This window comes from Stenella coeruleoalba, assembly GCF_951394435.1.
Source record: "Stenella coeruleoalba genome assembly, chromosome: 3".
NCBI lineage: Eukaryota > Metazoa > Chordata > Mammalia > Artiodactyla > Delphinidae > Stenella > Stenella coeruleoalba.
This window is the reverse complement of record NC_137148.1, coordinates 126,122,391-126,148,702: the sequence shown is the minus strand read 5'-3', so window position 1 is coordinate 126,148,702 and position 26,312 is coordinate 126,122,391. Positions and strand designations below refer to the sequence as shown.

Here is a 26,312-nt window from a genome sequence, read left to right as displayed (position 1 = left end):
CAGCTCACCTTGGCCTCTTCCTCTGGGCCTCCCTTCCTGCCACCTCATCCTCCTTTCACATCCTCACAAGGTCCATGATCTTCTCCACCTCAGGGCTTTTGCAAAGGCTGTTCTCCCTGCCCTGAACACTTTTCTCAATCATTCTCTCATGAGGTCCTTCTCATTATTCAGCTCTCAGCCCAAACACCACCTCCTCAGGGATGCCCCCCTGGTCCTCCAGCCTCAAGTGGCCACCCACTTAGCTCTTCATCATATCTGCTGTTTATCCCTTCCAAGTGGGCATCAATCTGTGACCTCAAGTGTACTTGTCAGTTTACTGTCTATTATCCATCTTCCCCGGTAGAATGTCAGCTCCCCAGCGCAGGGTCGTGTCTGTCCTGGTCGGCACTGAATCCCAGAGGCCCAAGCCAGTGCTTGGCACACAGTAGATGTTCAATAACTATTTGTAAAACAGTGAATGAATGAATGGACATAGACATCCTTCCACCCCCCTCTCCCCACAACATTGCCCCACACCCTCCCTGTGCACCCCAGATAAGCACAGGGGTTCTCCCTGAATGTCCTGGTGCTCCAGACATCCCAACACAGAAAGCTGATGAGATCCAGATGGGCAGGCGGATCCTGAGGCCTTGAAATGAGGACAGACAGAAGAGGCAAGGCCTGGAGAAAAAGAAAAGAAGATAGAGAGAGGGAAGAGAGGGGAAGAAGGAGGAAAAGTGGAAAGAGAAAGGAAATGGAGCCAGAGGAAGGACAGAAGAGGTAGACAAAGAGGGGAGAATGCGTTGGGCTTGGTGATAATCCCGTTTCTCCTCTTTATTAGTGAAACTAATAATTACTATTAATACCTGGCCCCTCCCTCGTCCCTTCATCCAGGCTGGTGGGGAAGTTTTGAAGATGAAAGTCTGGGGGCGCCTCTCAGATGCAGCTTTCAGGGCTTCACAACCACTAATTAAACTTGGCAGCCCCTTCCAATTACCACCCCACACCCCCTCCCCTGGGATGCTCTGTTACCTGACTCAATGTCGGTCCAGGTGGAATGCTACCTGGGCCTTGAGGAAGGCTCAGTAGCTGCAGCTGGGGAGTGCAGGGTGGGGATGTCGGCAGAGACAGTCATGGGGGAGGTGCTAGAAAGAGGAACCTCACACCAGGTGGCACTGAAACTCAGGAGCCCTGCTCCCAGCTGAAATTACAGCCCCATCCCAGAGGCTGCCCTCCCCCCAGTCCCACCCCAGGGTCTGTGTCTCTGGGCCCTGCCAGATGGCAGTGGGGGAAGTGCCACTGGGAAGGAAGATCTCACCAGGCAAAGAGGCAGAGTCAGCATGTCCAGCTCCTCCACGCGGCCTCAGGGCCACCCGGAGTCCTGGTCTCTCGTATCTTCAGAGGCCATTTCATTGCACCTCCCTCAGAGAGGCCCCCCCTGCTCTCTAGCAGTCATGAGAGACATCAGCCCGGCTCCCCTGCACACCTGCAGCAATGGGACCCTCACTACCTCCCGTTACTGAGCTGCCTGGACTTTGGGCTCAGTGAGCTCATCCAATCCCTTGGTATTAAATACAATCTAGAGGCTCCTGAAGTTACATCAGCAGCGTTCGACCTTTCCAACGAGCCCCAACTGCCTGCCCCATCTTTCTACTAGGATGTCACATTGGTGGCTTCAAAAATAACAGGGCCTGAGCTTGGTTCCCTCCCTCCACCCACGTCACGACCTCCCCAGGCTCTCCCACCTTGGGAAATGGACCCCCTGTCCACCCATTGCTCAAGCTTGGTACCTCGAATCATCCTCACCCCTGCATCCAATCCATCTGAAAATCCTACCAATTCTACTTCCAAAGTCACTCTCAGATCTAGATATCGTCCTTCACCGTCACAGCTGCCATCGTGCTCGGAGCCATCAACGTCTCTCACCTGCGTGATCATCTTCACCTGAATCTCTAAACAAAGTCAGTGGACTTTGAAATACACAAATCACAACATGCCTGCCGCGCCCTGCTTAAAGCTCCTCTCCCTTCTCACAGTATGTAGGTTATAACACACGCTCCTCATTCGCCAGGCTCCCGGCCTCCTGGATGATTCCTCGCCAGTCCCCCACCTCCATGCGGTCCGTCAGCTCTTTTCCACCTTGGCTGCTTTTGCACTGGCTTTCGCCTCTGCCCGAATGCTGTTTCTTCTGCCGGCCTCATGTCTGCACTCAAAGTCCTGTCCCTGCCCCTCTAAGTGTGAGCCCACCCTGTAACCTTCTCGGGTCCGCCTGTTTCCACAGCACTTACCATAATCTGTAATGTTGTCAGCTGGCTTACTGGTATGATGTCTGGCTGTCTCCCCCACTAGACTGTACCTTCACGTCTACGCTACTCATTGCTTTATCACTCACCAATGCCTAGCACAGTGCCTGGCACATAGTAGGTGCTCAACAAATATGCTAAATGGATAAATGTCCAGGATCCGTAACCTGGTACCACCAGCCCATTGGGTCCTGTTCTTCCATTTGGGGTGACTCAGAACAGGTCCTGCCACGTGGCAAAGAGCACAGGGGCCCAGATCCGTCCTAGGAGGCCTGGTGGCGATCTCTGTCCACTTACTCCACTCTGCACCAGCCGAGCGACCTTGGGCTCATCCCCAACCTTCTTCTGCCCCAGTTTCCCACTCTGGAAAATGAGTATAATAATCTGAGCTCCTGGGGGTGTGATGAGGCACTAAGGGAGAATGTACACCAAGGCCACATCACAACCACGTCCCAGGTGGACGTCCTGAAAGAAGCGAAGATTTACACACACACACTCACTCACTTACACTTACATTCCCTAACCAACCTTGGGGCTCAGAAACTACAAAGCTAACTCCCCAGCCCTCCTCTCCCCAGTATACCAGCCCCAGCCAAGGCCTGTCCTTCCCCCAGGAGCGTGGTGATCGGGCGCCATCTAGCGGGCACCTAGGCGAGAGCCGGCATTCCAGCCCTCCCTTCCACTCCTCAGGGTGGGTGGGGCAGCTCCCTGGGACCCTGCCCTGACCGTCCTCACCAGGCAGAAGCAGGCCTAGGAACAGAGGCGCTGCCCATCAGGGCCCTCGGCCTCTCCCCAGCTGCTTAAAGTCCTAACCCTGAACCGCTGAAGGCCCACCTCCCCAGTCTTCGAGCTCACCTCCCACCATTCCTTCCCCTCCAGCCATACAGAACCTTCCCACAAAAGATCCTGAATAATCCAAGTTTTCCTCTTACCTCAGCCTGGGAGTTCTCCCCACCCTCTTCTCCCTGTTCTGGCTGACCCCTACTACCGCTCTGCACCTCTACTTGAATGGCACCTGCCTAGAGGCCCCTGACCAAGCTAAATCTGCCCTCGGTTGCCCCATGGGCCTCCTCACCCCATGTTGTTAAACTAGATCCACACACTGTGTTTCTTGCCCCCATTCCTCCTTAGACAAAGACATTGATTGCAGACCCTGTAACGCTCCCCTCTGCATGCTAAGTGCTGAGAGAGTCTGGGGCCCATAAGCTCAGACTGCGGGTGAGTTCTGTAAAAATCCGAAGCAGGGGAATCCCCTGGTGGTCCAGTGGTTAGGACTCTGGGCTCTCACTGCAGAAGGCCTGGGTTCAATCCCTGATTGGGGAACTAAAATTCCACAAGCTCTGCAGCGTGGCAAAAAAAAAAAAAAAAAAAAAATCTGAAGCAGGCGGGTCACAGCCTGTGGAAGATGGAAACTGAGGGGTTTCAGGAAGGATTCAGGGTGCTGCTTCAGGCTGGGCCCCATCTTCAAGCCCCAGAAACCCACTAAGCTGCCGTTAGTCTCTGACCTCTGGCTGTGTTTCTCTGGTGAGCTAACTCACCCTCTCTGGGCCACAGCTTCTTCTCCCCACTCTCCCCTTGCGCGCTCATGCAGAACTTCCTTCCAAGGGATGAAGCCCATGGGCAAATTAAAATATGAGTTGTTGCTAAGAATGGGAAGTATGGGGCCTTCCAGGCTGTCCTTGAGGGTGCAGGAAAAGGTCTGGATTTCTCAAAGCCAATTCTCTGTTCTCCCTTCATCCACTCAACAAATACGTAAAAAATGCCTGGATCCGAGATTAAAAGTACTGGGGCTCTGGAGTCAGATTGTCTGGGCTCCGATCCTGGCACCACTGCTGATGGCTGTTGGCTGCTTGTTTCCTTAGCTGTAAAATGAGGGGGATAAAAATTTCTGTCTTACAGGGTTATCGAGAGGATTCAATGAGAGGATATATGCAACTCAGTACGGGCTCTGGTCTGTCGTAAGGGTTCAATGTGAGGGCTATTGTTGCTACCGCTATTCACGGAGCAACTTCAGTGTCAGGTCACTGATCTCACACTGCATCTCTCCTCCATGCCACACCTAGGGCCTCCCTTGTCTCCTGCACTCCGGTCCCTAGGGGCTCTGGGCAGCCCCTCCCCAGTTCCCTGTCGGACTCCTCCTCAACGCCCGCCTTAAGGCCTTCGGATGCCCTCAGGAATTCCAGAACACCTGCAGTGGAACCTCCTCTCTCCCAGTCTTTTCTCTGAACGCTTCCGTCTTGCCGTAGGAAACCCGCTCTCCCCTGAGGATGCTGCGTTCCCCTGCAGACCTCCCAGTGGCTTCTCCTTTCTCTTCCATAGCCCATGGACAGGAGAAAAAATGGGGAGAGTGGAGGGAGAAACCACAGGCATGTTGTCCTCCTTGCCCCTCACTGTCCCTTTCAGGCTGTCTGTGTTCCCACCTCCCTAAAGGATGCCCGTTTTGAATCTCGTCTCCACCCTGCAGCACCCACACCTTCCCCTGGGAGCAGATGTCTACCAGCCTCTAGAGCACAGCCTCCCGTCTTTGAGGGCTTGCCCCTGGCCTCAGTGTCACTCTCAATCAGCTTGTTCCTGTTGTAGCTCTTGGTCATTCCAATATTCACAGAGATGCTGCTGCCATCACCTTGGCCTCTGGTACACTGACCTGTTCCTATTGATCTTGTCCCCCCCTCCCCCCGCCCATGTCAGCCACTCACTGCCATGGTCTGAAACTCCTCCCCAATCCATTATCTCAATCTCACGCCCCCTGTCCCTGATCGCCAGCTCAAAGTATCAGCTGGTACCTGGACTTCAGCCATCCCTTACCCCATTGGGACCTCGAATCCATTGTTCCCACCACCTTTCTGCTCCCCCTCACCCCCTTGATGCTCTCACTACCCCAATTACCCCAGCTTCAGTGCCTGCTCAGTGGCGAAAATCATTCCTGTACATTCAGCCTCCAATCCCCTGTTCTTCTCTCAAGTTGTCTTCTCTTGGCAAAAACCACAACCCTGGTTAAATCCAGCCCTCTGCCTACTCCATGCCTGCGTCCATGCAGCAGAACATGGCTGGAGAAAACGTCCAGTGGACCCTTAATGCTGCCCTGGAATCACCCCCTGGTCCCCTAGCTCTTGGTGAGGTTTCAAACCTTCTCTCCACCTTCAATCTTCAATATCCACCCACCCCCAGCCTCACAGCTGTTCGCCTCCTACTTCCCTGACGAGAACGTTCTCAAGCTCCCACTCCCAAGTGTGCTTACCCTCCAGCATCTCCCTACTCCCCGTTTGCACAGATGTGCTATCCACGCTCCTATCTAAAGCTGCTACCTCCATCTGTGCACTAGAGTGGGTCACCTCTTCCTGCTCAAGGACACGGCACCATCATCAACTTTTTTCAGTCTCTACTAGACCATTCCCATTGGTATACAAATATCTGTTACTGATGCAATCTTAAAACAGAAAACAGAAAAGAGCCTCTTGATCCTGCTTCCTCATTCTTCTGCCCTTTTGCACACCTTCGCAGCAAAACTCAAGTGCTGTCTATACCTCCCTTCCTCTCTTGAATCGGCTCCATTCAAGCTTTTGCACTCCCCTCCCCCGACCCCTGCCACACACACCTTGACCTCTTGCCAAGGTCCCCAGTGGCCTCCAAGCTGCTACATAAGTGGTCATTCTCAGCCCTCATCTTATTTTACCTCTCAGCAGGCGGACACAGCTGCCTGCTCCCTTCTCTTTGATTCCCTTTCTTCACCTGGCTTCCTGGACACCCCCTCTCTGGGTTTTCCTCCCATCTCACTGCTCCCCACTGCTTTCTCCTTGGCTATCTCCTTCTTGTCCCCACGCTTTAAAGGTCCATCCTTGTACCTCTTCTCTATCTGCACTCAGCCCCTGGGTGGTCACAAGCAGTCTCATACCATCTAGATGCTGAAGACTCCCAAATTTACACCTCCAGCCGAGACCCTCTCCTCAATTCCAAACTCACCTACCCCCAAAACCTTAGATATACAATAGACATCTCAAACTCAGGCCTAAGACTGAACACCTAATCTCCACCCCACCCTCCCCAAATTTACTCCACCCTTGGCCTCCCCACCCCAGCTCATGGTGACTCTGGAGTTAATTTTTTTTTTAAATGTATGTTGAAACTTATGTCTTCATTGGGCACTTACTCAGTGCCAAGCTCTGAGATACAATAATAATGGCACAAAGCTAGCACTTGAAAACTGGGTAGGAATTACCTAAACAAAGGCAAAACGAATGGTCTGGGTGGGGAACATGTATACACAAAGGTCCTGGGGTGGGAAGGCACTTGGAGAGCTGAAGGAATTAAAAACAGCTGGGGGGGGCTTCCCTGGTGGTGCAGTGGTTGAGAGTCCGCCTGCCGATGCAGGGGACGCGGGTTCGTGTCCCGGTCCGGGAGGATCCCACATGCCGCGGAGCGGCTGGGCCCGTGAGCCACGGCCGCTGAGCCTGCGCGTCTGGAGCCTGTGCTCCGTAAAGGGAGAGGCCACAACAGTGAGAGGCCCGAGTACTGCAAAAACAAACAAACAAACAAATAAACAAACAAAAAAACAGCTGAGGTGTTGTATGTGAAGGAGGAGGGATGGGAGATCAGGCTGGAGGAATTACAGGAAGCACTTTCTGCGGGCTCTTACTTCGCAGTTGCCTTGTCTGTTTTTCCCATCCCACCCAACCCCACGCGCTATCAGTACTGTGAGCACAGGAAACATATCTACCACCACCGCTCATAGGTGATTCATTCATTTAGTAAATACTTACTGATCACCTAGTAGGTACCTGGCACTGTTCTAGATACTTGGGATACATCGATGACCAGAACAGATAAAGATCCCGACCAACTTGGAGTTTACATTCTGGCAGGAAAGGCAGGCGTAGTACCTAAGTAAATGTCCTATTATGTTAGAAGATGACCAGTACTATGAAAGAAGAAGTCAAGCAAGGTAAAGGGTATAGGGGTGTGAGGAAAGGGGTGGGGCAGGTGCAGAATTAAATAGAGAGGGCAGGGTAGCCTTGTTGAGGAGAGATTTGAGCAGAGGCATGAAGGAGGAAAGGGAGCAAGCCTTTCCATTATTAGCGATAATCTAAGGGAAGAGTATTACTGGAAGAGGGAACAGCATGTGCAAAGGCCCAAAGGTGGAAACACCACTGACATATTCTAGGAAGAGCAAGGAGGCTGGTATGACTGGAGTAGAGTTAGTGAGGGGAGACAGGTGGGTGACAAGGGGATGTAATGATGAGAGAAAACGGGTGGTGGGGGCAGATTATATAGGCCTTTAGGTCATTGTGAGGATTTTGGCTTTTGCTTTGACTGAAGCCATTTGGAGGGTTTGAGCAGAGGACTGACAGAATCTGACTCATGTTTTAATAGGATCAGTACGGATGCTCTGTGGAGGATAGTCCCTCAGGCATGAGGGACTAAAGTAGAAGCAGGGGTCACAGTTAAGAGGTGAAAGATAACTGGTACCTGAGACCAAGGTGGCATTAGTTGGGAGATAAGGAAGTGCTCAAAATTTGGTTATATTTTGCAAGTAGATCCAACAGGATTTCCTGGTAGATTAAACATGGGACATGAGAGAAAGGGCTGTCAAAGAAGACTCCTCTCATCCAAAGCAGGAACTTACTCCACACTGCTCCAGACTCAGCCAACAAACCTCCTTTACTGGGGAACTCAGTGTTCGAGAACAAAAAAGGTTTTTCTTTCAAAGAATATAAACAGACAATTCACAAGAGAGACGCAAATGCGCAAAGCAATCCACAAAGAGGTATCTGACCTTATTAATTATGGAATAAATACAATACAGCAAGGAGACAGATTTAGTTTCTCAGTTTAGCAGAAGTGAAAATTGATATCAACTTTCTGGAGGGCAGTTTAGCAACAAATATCAAAACTTAAAATATATGTTCCTTTTGACTGCTGGTAGTTTACCCAAGGAAGGACTATCACAAGTGTGTTGCTGACACTTTTGTTTATATTTGAAAATTCTGGAAATAAATGTCCTACAATAGAGAACTGACTAAATAAACAATGGTATAGCTATAGAGAGGAATATCATATAGTAATAAAAAGTAACGCAATACAGGTATTCCTGGTTGCTTGCAAAGAAGAGGATTGAGTTGCTGGGGACAGAAATGACAGGAGTAGGGTTTTTGGGGTTTTTCTTGTTTTTTTGGAGTAGGGTTTTTTAAAACATACTTTTTGATAACTGCAATTTTTAATTTGTGTGAATACATGTAATATTCAAAATAATAAATGAAAATGTAAATATCTGTAAAAAAAGTATTGTAGATCTCTATTAGTTGTTACGGGAGGATGTCCACAATGTTGAGTGAGAAAAAAAGTTACCAAATGGCATATAGAATACAATTCATTTACATGAGATTGTATATTATATACTAAAAATATAGGTATAGATATAAGTATAGAAAGTTATTTCTGGAATGATGCTCCAATTTAATAATAGTGGTATCTCTAGAAGAAAAAATTTAGAGATGATTTTTACTTTTTTGCTATACACTTTTCTGTATTGTGTGGATTGTTTATAATGAGCATGGATTTTTTTTTTTATATTATCAGGGGAAAATATTGTAAGGTTATTTTCTTTTAAAAAGGAAGTGCAAAAAAAAAAAAAAAAAAGGAAGTGCCTCGGACTTCCCTGGTGGTGCAGTGGTTAAGAATCTGCCTGCCAATGCAGGGGACACGGGTTCGAGCCCTGGTCAGGGAAGATCCCACATGCTGCGGAGCAACTAGGCCCGTGTGCCACAACTACTGAGCCCACAGGCCACAACTACTGAAGCCCGTGAGCCTAGAGCCCATGCTCCACAATGAGAGAAGCCACCACAATGAGAAGCCTGCGTACTGCAACGAAGACCCAACACAGCCAAAAATAAATAAATAAAATAAATAAATTTATTAAAAAAAAAAGAAAACTAGAAACAGAACTACCATATGATCCAGCAATCCCACTCCTGGGCATATATATCTGGAGAAACCCATAATTTGAAAAGATACCTGAACCCCTATGTTCATAGCAGCACTATTTACAATAACCAAGACATGGAAGCCACCTTCGACAGAGGAATGGATAAAGAAGAAGTGGTACGTGCATACAATGGAGTGTTACTCAGCCATAAAAAAAGAACGAAATAATTCCATTTGCATCAACGTGGATGACCTAGAGATTATCATCCTAAGTGAAGTAAGTCATACAGAGAAAGACAAATATCATATGCTATCACTCATATGTGGAAACTATTTTTTTTTAAATGATACAAATGAACTTATTTACAAAACAGAAACAGACTTACAGACATCGAAAACAAACTTATGGTTACCAAAGGGGAAACGTGGTGGTGTAGGGATAAATCAGGAGTTTGGGATTAACATACACACACTACTATATATAAGATGGATAAGCAACACAGGTCTACTGTATAGTACAGGGAGCTCAGTGTTCTGTGATAACCTATATGAGAAAAGAATCTGAAAAAGAATGAGTATATGTATATGTATAACTGAATGACTCTGCTGTACACCTGAAACTAACACAACATTGTAAATCAACTATACTCCAATAAAACTTTAAAAAATAAAATAAAATCGCTTTCTTTAAAAGGGAAGTCAAAACAGTATCTATTTGACAATGTGGTGAGGATTAAATGAGGCAATGCATATGAATCGCTTATCCCAGGCTGGTATACAATGCTAAGTATTGAATAATTTATTCTTATTTTGCCAAGTACACAGAAGTTGAAAGTCTACGATCACCGTGGTTTTGTTGTTGTTGTTCACCTCCACACCACGAGGGGCGCTGCCGCCCCCAGGCTGACCAGGCTCAGGGTCAGGGAAGTCTGTCTAGCCGCGGTCGCCGCCATCTTAGGACACAGGCCTTCCACACCCACCGTGTGCGGCTGCCTCGTGCAGTCTTAGAAGCAGACCCGCTCGCCAAGACACCCAGCCTCTTACCTCTTTAGGCGCTCCTTTAAGTAAGCTGTATTCTCGAGGGCGTTTTAATCTCCTTGGAAACGCTAAAATCGGCGTCTTCCGGGAGCCTGCCTCGCCCCGTGACCGCAGACGTACACTTCCGGGGACACGTGCGTGACCCGTCGCCCCGCCCCCTCCTTCTCTTTCTTTCTGGTGGCTGATTCTGGATAAGACGAGTAGGTAGGGACCCTGGGCGAGGAAAATCGGGTGGCATCCTGCGGCACGGGGACCCGCCGGGGCCGGGGGCGCGGGGCTGGGGTCTTTCCGTGGAAGACAAACCAAGTGCTGGGCGAGAGGAGCTCGGCGGGCCGACCCAGACTCTGGTTCGCGCCCCGGCTCGGGAGGCGGCGGTCTTGCTTCAGGGAAAAGCCGGTAAAGCAGGGGTGAGTTCAGGTCTAGCCTCGAAGGCATAGGCCCTGCGCCACGACCACACCTGCGCTGAAAAGGCAGCACAGCATGGTTGATTGGGAAAGGAGCGGAAAATTTAGTCCTTTGTGACCTCCCACCTTTACCCCACCAGCTTTTTCGTGAGCGGTCGGAGGCCGGTCCCCTGATTTCTAGTTTATTTTCGATCTGGAAAGTAAGAGTAGTCGTAGGAATTCCGTGGGGATGTAGTGAGGATTCCAGAGGGGAATGCAGAAAAAATGGCCCTTCGTTAGGTGTTTCCTAAATCTCAGTGACTGCTAAGTCGGGCACGTTTTAATTTCTGGGCGCTCAGGGCAGGTTTCTCAAAGCCAGAAATTAGGAGAAGGCTTAATTTCTCTTAACATCGTGTTTGTTGAGCATCTACCGTGCGCCTATTGCCGCTGAAGGCCGAGACGAGGGACGTTCAAGTCTTGCCACGGTGGGCTGGGAGGTGCAGGGCAGGGTTAGCCTCCAGCAAGCGACACCTGGAAATCCTGAGCGCTGGCGTGTTCGCGGCGTGGGGCGGGAGCGCAAGTGCCCGCGTGTCCCGCGCACCTTTCTCGGGGGAGCAGTTATTCCCAGAGAAGTAAACCTTGGGGTTTTCTGTCGTTAACACTGGGATTCTTTTTTCTTTCCCTAAGAAATGGCACCTCGCAAGGGGAAAGAAAAGAAGGAAGAACAGGTCATCAGCCTTGGTCCTCAGGTGGCCGAAGGAGAAAATGTATTTGGTGTGTGCCACATTTTTGCATCCTTCAATGACACTTTCGTCCATGTCACCGATCTTTCTGGCAAGTGAGTACCTAGGTGGAGAGGCCCAGGACCCAATTAACAAGGGTTGGGGTTAGAAACGACCCTGGAACTGGGTGGCAGTTTAAGGGAATCTCTTGAAATAAATGTTGTAAAATGTTCAAATAAGGATATGTGCTTGGTTGATGAATCCACAGATGGTGTGATCTCCTAGGTACTGGAGTTCTGAGAGAGAAGAAGACATTTTGTGCTCTTATGGGCTTACAGCATGGGGACCTCGTATGTAACATGAGGAGGAATTACTCATGGAGTAATAGGAGGATTAAATGTAAAAGTACATGTAAATCGTCGATACAGAGCTTAGTTATCTAGGATCTGAACCCCATCAAGGCAGAGCCCATGGCAGTCTTGTTAGATCAGGATGCATGTTCAATTGACCTTCATTCTCTGCACTACCTGAGTAGTAGTGCTTTTTATTCATTAGGATGTGGTATGCACTCTGAATCCTTGTTGGGTAGGAAAGAAAGGACCCTGTGCATTTGTCCCCAGGGAAACCATCTGCCGTGTAACTGGTGGGATGAAGGTGAAGGCTGACCGAGATGAGTCATCTCCATATGCTGCCATGTTGGCTGCCCAGGATGTAGCCCAGAGGTGCAAGGAGCTGGGCATCACTGCCCTCCACATCAAACTCCGGGCCACAGGAGGAAATAGGTAAGGCTGGGACTGGGCAGTGAGGTCACTGGGCTTGGGCAAGACATCCTAGGTGTGTACATAATTAATACAGGCATACCTCAAAGATGCTGTGGGTTTGGTTCCAGACCACTGTGTTAAAGCAAATATATCAGTAAAGCAAGTCATGTGAATTTTTTGTTATCCCAGCATGTATAAAAGTTACGTTTACACTGTACTGTATGTAGCCTACTGAGTGTGCAGTAGCATCATGTCTTTAAAAAAAAAAAAAAAAAACCAGTGTACATAACCGTAAGTTAAAAATAATTTGCAACTAAAAAAAATTTCTAACTATCTGACAATGAAGGGTTGCCATAAGCCTTCAATTTGTTTTTTTAAAAAAGGCATTATCTGTGAAGTGCAGTAAAATGAGATATGCCTGTAACTGGTTCCCGCACCCTCCCCTGCGCTAACTTACTGTGTTAATTGAGCACTCAGCATACGAGGTACTGTGTTCTAAGTACTAGAAGAGAGTGATGGGGGAAAATAGATATGGTCTCCATCCTCTTATGTGGCTCTTAGGCTGGTGGAGAGACAGGCTTTAAGCAGTATAGAGAAGGGGAGCATGTGGTTTCTTTTTGCAGCAAGTGCTGGGAAGCAAAAATGTGTCAAGGATAGGTTGGTAATAAAGTTTAAACTAAGACCTAATGTTGTGGTTAGAAGTCAGTCCAGTGAAGGAAGGACAAGGGAGAGTATTCCAGCCAGGAACAACTGGAAGGAAAAGGTCTTGGGGTGGAAATGAGCTTGGCACATCTGTGGAAAAGTGGCATGAGGTGTGATAAGATAGGAGCAGGTGAGGTCCTGCTGGGTCTTGAAGAACCTGGTTAAGATTTGGACTTGGGCTGGGGGCGGGGGGGCATGAAAACTTGTTAACAGTAATGACCTGTTGAGGTTGGGTTGTATGATATTTATTTTATTGTTGTTATTTGTCTTTTTTTTTTGGTGGTACGCGGGCCTCTCACTGTTGTGGCCTCTCCCGTTGCGGAGCACAGGCTCCGGACGCACAGGCTCAGCGGCCATGGCTTACAGGCCCAGCCGCTCCGCGGCATGTGGGATCTTCCCGGACGGGGGCACGAACCTGTGTCCCCTGCATCGGCAGGTGGACTCTCAACCACTGCGCCACCCGGGAAGCTCTGTTATTTGTCTTTTAAGATGACTGCTGTGTTGGGAACAGACCAGATAGGAAGTTGTTAAAGTGGTCCAGTGGACCGTTGATAGTGTTGTGGTCTTGGGAGGATGGAAAAGGACAGATCACCAGAAACACTTAGAATCACAGCATGTGACCAAAAGGGGCACTTCTTTAAACAGGGTGCAGGCAGAGCAGGATACAAACTGTGACCCATGGTGCTGGGGGGAGTGTGTGACAAAAAGTAAGTGGCATACTAAACCTGAAGTATTTACGGTCTGGCCCTTTGCAGAAAGAAAGTTTGTAGAGCCCTGAACTAGAGGGTTGTGGGATCTTCTCATGACTTGGCCAAAAGCTTTTCTTAATTTAGATATTCATATCCTAGGACCAAGACTCCTGGACCAGGGGCCCAGTCAGCCCTTAGAGCCCTCGCCCGCTCAGGAATGAAGATTGGGCGGATTGGTGAGTGCCCCTCTTTGGCTTATGCTTGGATTTGCTTTGAAGCACTGACCCCGGAAAGCATGTGGTCTGCTCAGTGGATACAGGGCCTAGTCTGGTAACTTTTGGCAGTTAGGTTTGTTAATAGGGAGTGCAAGAGGCACCATGTGACATAAACTCTCTCCCTGAACACCCTTGTTGCCTTGATGTGAATGTCCTGCATTGGGACAGCGCCGTCTCATTTCTGAACTTCTGTGCCTGATGGTGACTGGTGGAACTGACAGGAGATGAATTGTCCTTTCCAGTGTTCTCATGGGGGTTGCTGTTGGTATTTGGGGGGGGGGTGTCTCCTGTGTGATCATTGACTACTCAATATCAGTAGGGCAGGCCAGGCATTGTGACAAGAGTGTATGGAGGGGGCAGTAGCTCCCGTGGTTGAGAATCACAGCAGTTCTCTACACTTGTGTAGTATTTATACCCTCACGTCTGATCTGGCCACTTATAGCTCTTAGGAGGGAGATGTTAGCCCTTCCCTATTGTTTCTGTGGCAACGTGTACTGATCCCTCAGTCGAGTGGTCTAGCCCTCTCAAGATTTTTTCAGAACATTTTCAGCCTCCTAGCTATTAAAAAGGAGATATTCTTCAGTTTATGAGGATTTTTCCACTAGAGTCAGTGCGCTAGGTGTCAGAAACCTGGATTTATCACCTGCCTCTGACATCCTGTGCAAGTGACCCACTCTGAGCCTCAGTTTCCCCTTCTGGTAAGTTGAGTTCAAACCACATCAGAAATTTTGAGGAAGCAGCAGATGGGGCAGCTCCACATCTATCTGTTAAATACTGAGGACTTAACTTGTGAAGCAGCAGGATCCACTGCTGATCCGTTAGACCAATTGGCCTAGGGAGGCCTGGACCCCTTCCCATCCAGCTCCAGGCAATGATGTTTTCTCTTCCTCCCCACAGAGGATGTCACCCCCATCCCCTCCGACAGCACCCGCAGGAAGGGGGGTCGCCGTGGTCGCCGTCTGTGAACAGGACTCCTCAAATTATTGTTTTCTGTTAATAAATTGCCTTGATGTAAGTTCTTTTCGACTCTAGTCTTTTCTCCTTTGTGTAGGGGCCACCCTTGGGGATATTTTGATTCCTTCCTTCTGTATTTAACCAGGGTGTGGGACTGTCTTGAGGTCATGGGTGCGTTGATAAACCAGCAGCCATTTAATAGATACATTGCTTCAGAGAATGTATCTAGCCTGTCAAAGAGGAGCACAAGAGGTACTGATTCAGCCCCTACCATGGGACAGGGTGAGCCTGTGTTCTGGGAACTGGTTTCCTGGGAGGAGGAGCCTAAGGAAAGGTGAGATAATGGTGGCTGCGGTTGGGTCTTTTCTACCCTGCTTGTTGTGGTGTTAAGTTACCTCAGTCATCTAAAGCCGACCAAGGCCTTGGAGACCTTGTTTTGAAAGTGAAGGTGTTGATTCCAAAAGTGGACCAGTTCTTAAAGAGCGGGAGTGGAGTGGAAACTGTTGAGCTAAGTGTATGTAGCCTGAGCAGAAGAGCCTTCCAGACAGCCATATATAAACACGTGTGGGTGTGTACTCGCCCCCCACACCTTCTGTGCAAAAAAGGGATCGCACTCTTGCATCTTGCTTTTTCTCACTTGGCAGATCTTGGAGGTTGTTCCACATCAGTACATAAAGTACATAAAGATTTGGTCACCCACAAATACACACCAAGCCCTATTTTCGTCGGTGATGAAAAAGAAAGTTTCTGCTTTCCGGAAGCATGCATCCAGCTCCAAGGACCCAGTGGCACCAGATGGTACTGAGTGTTCTGCAGAGGCTTAGCATAGCGCTGTGTGATAGTGACTGCTGCCCCAAGGCAAGACAATGGCATAATGTTTTCAGGGTTCATCACAGCATGTTTCAGGACTTCATTCCTTTTTATTGCTGATTAACGTTCCATTACCTTGATACACAGATCTCTTCACAGTTCTCTTCCAACTTGGAAGAACCTTGGAGAGGTGGGTCTTGCCATGGCTCCTACCAACTTACCCTGTGTGATGGACAAGCCATCTTTTTTGAGTCTCTTTGTTTCTTCATCTTAAAAATGAGTGATTACAACCCAAAGTATAAAATGAGTCCATGCTGCTGCAGGTGATTTGAATAAATTAAGCCATAAATCTTAAAAAGGATTCTAAATAAAAGTAGATGCTCCCCCTTCCAGTAAGTGGGACTTACTGTGGGCTAGACTTAGTGACTCACGAACATGGAAGAGGGAAAATGTTAACTTTGTTCTGGAGAGACCTTAACCAAACTATTAAGGTTGCTTAACACTTCTGATATATCATGTTGATAGTACTCTGATTTGACAAGATGAGCACTTCACCTCTGAATTCTCTCTGAAAACCCATAGTCCAGTTAGAGGACGTTCTACTGCGTTATCAACATTTAAATGGTCAAAAGTTACGAAAAACAAGGACTTAAGACCAGAGGAGGGACTTCCCTGGCGGCACAGTGGTTAAGAATCCACCTGCCAATGCAGGAGACACGGGTTCGAGCCCTGGTCCAGGAAGATCCCACATTCCAAGGAGCAGCTAAGCCGGTGCGCCACAACTACTGAGCCTGCGCCCTAGAGCCCACGAGCCACAACTACTGAAGCCCGCGCACCTAGAGCCCGTGCTCCACGACAAGGGAAGCCACTGCAATGAGAAGCCCGTGCACCACAACGAAGAGTAGCCCCCGCTCTTCGCAATTAGGCCGCACGCAGCAACGAAGACCCAATGCAGCCAAAAATAAGTAAATAAATTTATTTAAAAAAAAAAAGACCAAAGGAGCTGAAGGAGATGTGATATAATGCATTGGATCCTGGACCAGAAGAGGCATTAGTATAAAAGCTAATATCTAATCTGGAGTCCAATTAGTAGTAATGTACCTATGCTCATTAGTTTTGACAAATGTATTGTTATAATGTAAGATGTTAACATGAGGAAACCAAATGAGTGTTATACAGAAACACCATACCTTTGCAACTTTTTGGTAAATCTTAAAGGATTCCAAAATAAACATTAGGGGAAAAAATGAGGGTACTTTTCTACTGTCATTCTGGTTTCTAAGGCAGCACGTGGTGCACAGACCCTCAGGTATGCATTCCAGGATGAAAATCCCAGTTCCCCAGATTTAGGCTCTAACCTCAGGCAAATTATTTAACCCCTCAGCCCTTTAGTGAAAATTCCTGTGATAAGGGCAGCCTCATAGGGCATCACAAAAATAAGATTGAAGCGTTTAGCACAGTGCCTGGCGCTGAAGAAGCTGCTGCTATTCTTATGCCTGTTCAGTTCTTCTGCCAAGCAGCATGAATGACAGCTGGCTGGAATCCTGGTGGGAAAATGCTGGCGCTTGCTGGAGCGTTCTTTTTATTTCCTGTAATGGGACTTTGCAACCTGTCCTGCTGTTTCCTGGTAACAAGGGATGCAGTCAGCCAGGTCTTTGAAAGCAGTTCATTTCTAGGTTTTGTTTGCACGTTACAAGGAGAGCTAATTGGTGCAGCCCAGGTGGGAACGTAAGCAGCCTCCTGGCCACTGAGGTGGACAGGGCAGGACTCGAGATGTTGCCCCCCCCCCCCAAGACTGCAGACCATGGAAGCCCAGCTGCTGGCTGTAAGTGCAGCCTCAACCAGGGCCATGGAGATGGTCCCTACTTCTCGATCCTTTGTCTTACCTGAGCTCCTGCAACAGTCTCTCCAAGTCTCCCTGTCTTCCCCCAAGCCCCTGCCTATCCCTAGGCCACACTGCAGCTGTGTGATCTAAAGTTAATTGGATTCTGTCACTATCCTGCTATTTTATCCCTGCCCCACTCTTCAGTCTAGAAGCCAGTCTCCACGAATCTCCAGTGTTTTATCTAACCCTGCCATACCCTTCACCCTCTCTGCCCAAGCCAAACCTAGTTCCTTTCAGTTTTCCAATTCTCCATGCCTTCAGTCTTTTGCTCATGCTTCCCCCTCCCAGCCTGGGTCCTTCAGTATCTCCTCTCCCCAGCTTGGCCTCACTACCTTCTGTTCACCTGTTGGAATCAGCTTTTCATCACTCGCAAAGTTATCTTCCTGGATGCCCCTCAAGATGCTTCTCCACTCAGTTCCCCCAACACCCTTACTCTCCTCGTGGTACCACTAGTCTCCCTCTGTTCTAATAGCCTATTTCCCCACTAACCTGTGAGCTCTGAGAGGGCAGAGAGTATGTCTTGTTCAGTGTCTGCCAGCCCAGTCTGCAAAAGTAGGGGCTCTATAAAGATCTGTTTGCTGAATCATTGAAAGAATGGGCTTCGCCTTCTGTAGTCAATTAGATAGTTGAAGGACTTCTCTAGACCCTGGATACATTAAAACAAACATGCATTCTTGGGCTCTATTCTCAGGGGAGTTAAAGAAATGAGAAAGAAAAGGACATTAAGATGAAATGCGTTAGGGAGCAGAGAGCTGTAGGCAAAGAAAGTTGGGGTAGCCCTCTGGGCACATACTGGAGTTAGTGCCCAGAGATTAAGTTTAGGCTCTGCCCTCAGCCCCACCCATAGCCCCAAGGTGAGGGAACTGAACTTGACCTTCAATTTAAGCCAGAAATCAGATTTCAGAGCTAATGTGGTCCCAGGTGGGAGTGTCTGGGCTCTTTGTAGAAAAGCAAGTCCTCTGGAGAAAACCATCTATATTTGAGGTCTTGCCAGTTGTTTCTTCTTCCCGTTTGCTTCATTGACCTGGGTGATGGTGTCATGGCTCCCTTTTGCCCAGGAGAATACTATCAAGGCCATTCTCAGTCTCTTAATGAAGGATCTGGAAAACCTTTCCCCAAACGTGGTCTCAGGGGAGCATTGCTGACCTTAAGTGGGCCAAAGAGAAGATGTATAAGGGACTTTAAGTTCTGTCTGGGGGAAGAGGGAGCAAGCAGTCTTGTTGCTTGTAGTTCTTAAGTGGTAGAACTTGGCCAGTGGGTGGGTAGGAGTTGTAGAGAGATTTAAGCATCAGATAAAGAAGAGTTTTCTACAAGAGAGCTGCTAAGAGGAAATAAAACTGCTTCATGAAGAGTGGATCTCCTAATCATTGGAGGCATACACGTGTAAGCCAGACCCCCAAAGGCTAGTTACATCAGAATCACTTAGTGTGGCAGAGACAGTTCCCTAAAGTGCTGCTTTTTTCATTATGAATAGCAGTCTCAATTTTTAGCTGGATGTATAGTTGATCAGAATAGAGATTACAGTTCCTAACTATAGTCACCATGCTGTATATTACATGGACTTATTTTATAAATAAAGGAAACATCTAAAAGGGAACATTCCCTTTCCTCTAGATAATTGCTTTCAGATCTTTGCTGGAACTTGTCACCTTATCAAACAGCCCTTCCTTGATCATCACAGATCAGTTAATGTTTCTGCCCGCTGCCCCACCTCTAGCCATCATTCTTAAGCTGTTTACCTGCCACATTCTTAACACTTAACCCCAACTGATAGTCCGGAGTCTGTGCCTCTTGAGTCCAGTGGTTCTCAACCTTGAGCGTGCATCAGATTCAGTAGATCTGGGATGGAGGCCTGAGAATTTCTATTTCTAACAAGTCCCCAGGTAGTGCTGATGTCAGTGGTCTGGAGACCACACTTTGAGAACCACTGGACTTGTCTGTTTAGGTCACTGCTGTATCCCAGCACCAGGAACAGTGCGTTAAGTTGTGTTCTCTAAATATTTGTTGACTCAAATTGCAGATATTATCTCATTCAGTAGCTTTAAGGCAGGTACTGTTATCCACATTTTACATATGGGGAAACTGAGGGTCAGAGTAAGTGAGTTGTCCAGGGGCACATAGCTAGAAAGGATCAGAGTAGAGATTCAAACCTGCGCTTGTCTGTAACCGGGGAGCGTGCCTTCCTCAGTCACTGTGCTGTCATACCTTTGTCAGGCTGGGGCTCAGTACAGTCTGGTTGAGGAGCAGGAAGAGGAGGACCCTCCCTGTCCTTGCAGAGGATTGGGGAGTAGATGGCAGCAGAGTGCCCCTCCTGAAGGGAGCCCAGTGGCTGTTGAGTTTGCAGCCGTCATATATGGATGGCCACCAGGTGGCAGCATCGTACAGATAGGAAGCCACCTGCTGGGATGGGGGGAGGTGTCTGGGTTCTGCCACCATTAACTTCTGTGGCCCTAGGCATATCCCATTTCTTATGGGCTTTAATTTCCCCATCTTCACAGACAGAAGACTGGATCTCTATAATACATAAAGAAAACTTGCAGCTCAAATACCACCTATAAGAGACAGGTGCAGCTACTGAAAATCAAATGCCCCCAAACCAAATATACTGTTTCTCTTCTCCTACACTGAAAAAAAACCCCCAAACCCAAAAAAACCCACCACCAACAAACCCCCCGACATAACACTCCACTGTACTATCACTGTCCAAAACAAATATGCAAACCACAAAACCGAGCCACATGTAATTTCAAATTCTCTAGTAGCTATATTAATAAACTATAGAAAGTGACATTAATTGTAATAATACATTTTATCTAACCCAATATATCCAAAATATTTTCACTTCAATGTATAATCGATATAGAAAATTATTACCAAGATATTTTACATTTTCTTTCTCTACTAAATCTTTGAAACCTGGTGTGTGTTTTACACTTAACAGCACATCTCAATTCAGACTAGCCATGTTTCAAGGCTTCAACTGCCACATGTGGCTAGTGGCTGCCCTGTTAGACAGCACAGCCCTAGGATATTAATCGCAAATGTTTATTGAGATAGGCACTGTACTGTTTTATATACATTATCTTAATCAGTCCCCATAATACCCTATAAATCAGGCAAGATTATTATCAGTCAAATTTTGCAGATAGGGACTTCCCTGGTGCTCCAGCAGCTAACCCCATGACCCTTGGGGAGTTCGTCTGGGCTGGGGCAGATGGAGAAGGCTTTGGATGGGAGAAAAGTGAGGGCGATGGTAGCTTGGGCCAGGAAAGCTGTTTGAACAAAGCAGTGGAGTGAGACTTTGTGGATGATGGGGAATTGGTGGCTGGCTTCATGAGAGGTGGGGCTGAGGGTCCTGAATCCAAGATCTCACTTTGATGCGGCAGGGACCAAGGCAGGCAGGTGAGGGTTTCTGAACAGGGGGATCAGTTGAGCCAGGATCAGGTATCTGGGATTTGGAAGGTGAATCCAACAGCCACAGGAGATCAGAGGAGAGACTTGGGCAGGGAGACGGGAAGGTAGCAGAGACTCTAGGAGACAATAGGGATTTCTGGTTTATCCTCTGGGATCAGCTCCAGGAAGTTCTATTTCTGAAATGAAAGCAATCTCAACTAGCCCAGGCATGAGGACTAAAGCTTTTTGCGTCTCTGGAGGCAAATAACTATCACTGGACCTTGGAATCCAATAGCTCTAGACATTACCACCTCCTCCAGGAAGCCTCCCCTGACTTCCCAAGGAGGAATTCCACCCCGGAGTCATGTTCTGTTACGTCAGAACCAGGCCCACCTCCGGCTCAGCCCAGCTTCCCTCAGAGCTTTGACAATACTTGCTCATTCAATTGACCCAATTCCACCAGCCCAGAGAAGGTAAGGAAAGTGTATGTGGTCCCCTTCCCCGGGGAGATCTCAATGTAGCTTAGGGGACCAGCCTCAGTGACTGAAAGCAGCCAGAGAGCAAGAGGGGAGCACTTGTAAGCGGTACCCTGCATCTCCTATGAGCTTGGGACGGGCCCACTGCACCTGAGACTGAGGCTGAAGTCTCTCCCAGGTCAGCCCGGTCACTTCAAGGCTGAGAGCCAGAGGCTCTGACTGTTCCTTCCAGGAAGGCCTTATTCCTTTCTTCTCCCTCCTGTTCGAGGTCTCCATTTCCCTGCTTCCTCACTTCCCCAGAGCACGATCCAGGGGCCTGGGCCCCCACCCCGACTCTGTAGCAGCGGGCTGTACAGACTTCTTTCCAAACCAGCTGTTTTGTGACCTTTTGTGCTTAGAGGTTATGCCAGCCTGTGGCAAAACCACTGTGTACTGTATTTATTTATTCTGTTAGTTGAAAAAACAAGACTCAAATGCCCCTCCCCTGCTCCGCCCCCTGTGTAGTACAGCATGACACTCTGTCTCGTGTATCCCTCTGTCTGTCTGTCTGACTTCCTGTGACATTGTGACCTGTTCTTTGTCCTACTTGGCTAATAAAAGAATCTGGCAGCACACACACAAAAAAATGCGTCCACTGCAGGGGACACGGGTTCTATCCCTGGTCCAGGAATATCCCACATGCCGTGAAGCAACTAAGCCCATGCGCCACAACTACTGAGTCTGCGCCCTAGAGCCTGTGAGCCACAACTACTGAGCCCGCGTGTCACAACTACTGAAGCCTGTGCGCCTAGAGCCTGTGCTCCGCAACAAGAGAAGCCACCACAATGCAAAGCCCGCACACCACAACAAAGAGTAACCCCGGCTCGCCGCCACTAGAGAAAGCCCATGCGCAGCAATGAAGACCCAGTGCTGCCAAAAATAAATAAAATTAAAAAAAAAAAAAAAATCTCAGGTGACATGCGGTGTGGCCAAAAAAAATTAAAAATTTAAAAATTTAAAAATTCATTTTGCAGGTAACAAAACTGAGGTTCAGGGAGGCTTCTTGGCCAAGATCACACAGCAGGTAAGCAGAGATTCTGGATTTGAACTTGGCTCTGTCTGGCTCTAGAGTGTGTACCCTTCACCTTGACATAATCCTGCCCTGATAGACGTTTAGGATATGCAGTCAGTTAGGCCCACTGATTGGGATTCCAAAGTCAGGGAATGCAGAAGCCCAGGAGCCAACAAGAAGGCCTGTGAGGGCAGGAGGAGAGAGACCTTGAAGCTACCATTCTCCCACCCCCCTCAATGTTTGACAGCGTTGAGCTTGCCTAGCAAACAGCCAGTGACTCTGTCAAGAAGAAATCATGATCTTAGGAAAATCATGTTAGCATGATGAGTAACTGAGCTTGCACACACAAAAAAATTGGTGTCAGGAGAAAATGAAAATTGAGAAATGCAGGACAATAGGAATAGCCTACAGGGAGTACGGAAGAGGGCAGAATTCCAAGGGACAGGGCTAGGCCCAAAGTGTAGAAGTCATAGAGAGCAAGTTGTAGCTCTACCTCAGGAAAAATAGCAATAATGACAGTGTCAGTAGCTAAAATTTATTAAGCACTTACCAAGCAACTTAAATGTAGCATCTTATTTCATCCTCATTATCATACTAGGAAGTAGGTACTATTACTACGATTTTACAGATGAGGAAACTGAGGCACAGGATGCTAGTAGGAAGCAGAGTTGCGATTCAACCAACTGGAGTCCACACTCTGGATTGCCACACTATCCTGCCTAGAATGAGCTGCTTGTGGAGGTACTGAGCTCTGTGCTCTGGAGGCATGTAAGCAGAGCGCCAGAGATGTTGGGAAATGCTCCAAAAGGACCATTCCCGAGAAGGACAGAACTAGTGAACTGATAATTAAGCTTCTCTGGAGAGTAAGGAAGGTAGACACTGCCCACAAGGATTGGGAAGGAATCCTATCTGCCTTTTGAATCCAACCCCTTGGGAATAGGGGCTGTAGGCGGCATGGCCTTCACTAAGACCGGTGAAAGTGAGTTAAGGGCTCTATGGGAGGCAAGGTACTTAAGAGAATGGGCTCTGCGGACAGCTCAGACCTGGGCCCAAATCCTGGGTTTGCCACTTGCTGGCACTTGGCTAGTTTGTACATCTCATTTAATCTCCCTGAGGCTCACAGGGCTGTTGTGACAATAAAATGATGAGACAGATATCCGCCAAGTCAGGAAAGTCAGGAGCCAAGGCCTTGGTGTAATTCAGAAAGCTTCACTTTTTCCCCAAACCCAGTGGATGGGCTGTTGGTGGCAGCAATTGGGAAATTAGCTGCCAGGCTGAGGAGGCAGGTCTGAGAGCCGGAGAGCAGGAAAAGAGAGGCATCAGGGAGTTGGTCTGGTGCCTTCACAGAGAGGCAGTCCAGGACCGCTCTTGCCTGGGGAGGAGGCTGGTCAGCCACACAGGGGCGGCTCTGTGGAAGTACCAGGGACTCACTGCGCAGGAGCTCGGCAGAACCCCTCCTCCTCAGCATCATCAGTCCCTCCCTCCCTCCCGCCCTCCCTTCTGAGGCGTTTCCGTCTGGACAAATATGTTCAAACACCGTGACCTGTGTTCTCTTCCAGGGGCTACCCTCAGCTCTCTGCTCTCCCTCCCATGCTGGCTTCACTTCTTCCCTCCCAATCGCCTCCCAACCCAATTCTCAGAACTGCTTTTGTCAAGATCTCCCATGACCTCCATGTGGCCCAGACCAGTGGGCATTTCCCTCAGTGATATTTGGCACAGCTGACACTCCTTCACTCCTTTATTGGGATCTGTGATCACACCCTCTCCCCGTTTTCCTTCTGATCCCTGACCACTCCTCTGCACTGCTCAGAGCTGCTCCTCATCCGATCTCCACACATTGAGGGTCCCCAGAGCTCAGCCCTGATCCCATGGTTGAAAATGCTGCCCGTAATTTGGTCATTTACAAAGGTGTATGCTCACTCTTCTTCAAGTTTCAGTCATCTACCTGAGGTCAACACGTGGGTGTCACATAGAATACAGCCAGAACCAAACTCTAGGGTCTACCGATTCCAGAATGTGTTTCCCATCTTCTCCACCCCAGCAAATGCCACCATCCATTGTATAGCTCTAAACCCGGCCACCGTCTTTTTTTTTTTTTTTTTTTTTTTTTTGCGGTACGCGGGCTTCTCACTGTTGTGGCCGCTCCCGTTGCGGAGCACAGGCTCCGGACGCACAGGCTCAGCGGCCATGGCTCACGGGCCCAGCCGCTTGGCGGCACGTGGGATCTTCCCAGACTGGGGCACGAACCCGTGGTCCCCTGCATCGGCAGGCGGACTCTCAACCACTGCGCCACCAGGGAAGCCCCGGCCACCGTCTTTGAACTCACTCCCACAGCAAGTCCTGACATTTCTACTTTCAAAACAGCTATCGAACCCATCCACTTTTCCTTGTCTCCACCACCATCTCTCACCTAAACTACTTTACTCCTAACTAATCTCCAGGCTTCCACTCCTGCCCTTGGTAAATCTATATGCTGCACATCATCTAAAAACATAAACCAGCCCCAGCCCCTCCCTGCTTGACACCCTTTGCCAGCTTCCCATTGTGCTTGGAATAATACCTAAGCTGCAGCCCAGCCTGTCCCCTCAACATCATCTGAAACCACCCTTCCCCTCGCTCACTAGGCTCAGACGCACTGTACTTCTTTCTGTTCCTCAAATGTGCCAGGGACTTCTTGTTTCTGTGAATGACATCATCTCCATCACCCAAGCAGAAAAGCTCACCAAGCATCTTGGTCTCACCCCTCTATCCATATCCAGTTTTGCCTGAGTCCTGTGGACCTCCTCCTGACACTTTTATTCTTCGTCACCTTTCCTCCAGTGCTCCTAGCTATAGCCTCCAACAGGCCTGCCTCTCCAGCTTGACTTTTCACCACAGCCTCCTGACTGGTCTCCCTGCCTCCAGCCTCAGTTGTGACCTGACCCCAGCCACAGATTGACCCCGATCGCTAAGCCCAACCTCAGCCACTGGTAGCCTGGTCTCTGAGTGAGACTGGGGCTCAGCCATCGCCAGGTGTCTCCAAATGCCCCTGTGTCCTAGTGACAGGCACAGAACTGGTGCTTGATACATATTTGTTGGATGAATGAATTCTAGGGGAAGGCTCGGTCAGTCCTACTCAGCTGTGCTAGCTGAGATCATGTCCAAAGGTCATGCTATTAACCTACCTGCCACACGGCAGCTGGGAGAAGAGTAGGGGATTCCCAGATCCTAAATTGGTTGTAGAACATCTGACCTAGGGCAAATTAAATCCTCTCCTCACTCAATTGTCCCTTCAGTAGGATGGGAAGGAGTGAAGCAGCTAGTTTCTTTCTCCCAGAAACACTGTACTATACTCAGTATAAAATGTTTCCGCACCCCAGTTCTCCTTGGACCTTCACAGCAGTGCCATGAGGCAGTGGGGATTATCTGCCCCTATTGTACTGATTTCAACACAGCCTGAACCACCCTTTTAAACTGCAAGTCAGATAATGACACTCCTTTGCTCAAAGCCTTCCCATGGCTCTTGATTTTACTCAGAGTAAAAGCCAAGGTTGTGACAATGGCCACAGGATCTGACCCCGGAACTTGCTGACCTCATGTCCTGTCATGTTCCACCTTAGTGGCGCCGCTCTAGCCACACTGGCCTCCTTGCTGTTCCTCAGCCATGCCGGGTGCATCCCCACTCTGGGATCTTTGTTCTGGCTGTTCCTTCTGTCCAGGGAATCCTTCAGCCAGACACGGGCTGGATTAAACACCTCAAGCCTGTGCCCAAATCTCGCCTTGTCAGTGAGGCCCAGCCCAACACCCTATAAAGTACTACAACCTGCCCCTATCCTGCTGCTGCAGTAATACCTTTCCTTTTCCCGATCTCTGGCACCACTCTTTTTTTTGTTTTTATTGGGGTACAGTTGTTTCACAATGCTGTGCTAGCCTCTACTATACAGCGAAGTGTGTGCTATACAGCAGGTTCTCATTAGTTATCCATTTTATATAT

At 48.6% G+C, this 26,312-nt stretch overlaps 1 protein-coding gene across 2 annotated transcripts; it reads left to right on the top strand.

The window, feature by feature from the left end:
* The first annotated feature begins 10,306 nt into the window (after positions 1 to 10,306).
* Positions 10,307 to 14,785, top strand: RPS14 (ribosomal protein S14). 2 transcript variants are annotated; one of them, XM_079917008.1, is made up of 5 exons: positions 10,307 to 10,442; positions 11,309 to 11,459; positions 11,964 to 12,125; positions 13,655 to 13,731; positions 14,668 to 14,785. In XM_079917008.1, exons 2-5 carry the CDS (start codon positions 11,311 to 11,313, stop codon positions 14,733 to 14,735), a joined length of 456 nt encoding a protein of 151 aa, XP_079773134.1. In that variant the 5' UTR covers positions 10,307 to 10,442; positions 11,309 to 11,310; the 3' UTR covers positions 14,736 to 14,785. The 2 variants fall into 2 exon arrangements, with proteins under 2 accessions (XP_079773134.1, XP_079773135.1); XM_079917009.1 differs by having other exon boundaries at positions 10,387 to 10,438.
* The last annotated feature ends 11,527 nt before the right edge of the window (positions 14,786 to 26,312 follow it).

What these genes read in the sequence shown, in the direction of transcription:
- RPS14 (XM_079917008.1), top strand. Translation starts at nt 11,311, where the DNA reads ATGGCACCTCGCAAGGGGAAAGAAAAGAAGGAAGAACAGGTCATCAGC. An exon ending in GTCACCGATCTTTCTGGCAA is followed by an intron (nt 11,460 to 11,963) that starts GTGAGTACCTAG and finishes ATTTGTCCCCAG; the next exon opens with GGAAACCATCTGCCGTGTAA. An exon ending in CGGGCCACAGGAGGAAATAG is followed by an intron (nt 12,126 to 13,654) that starts GTAAGGCTGGGA and finishes TTCATATCCTAG; the next exon opens with GACCAAGACTCCTGGACCAG.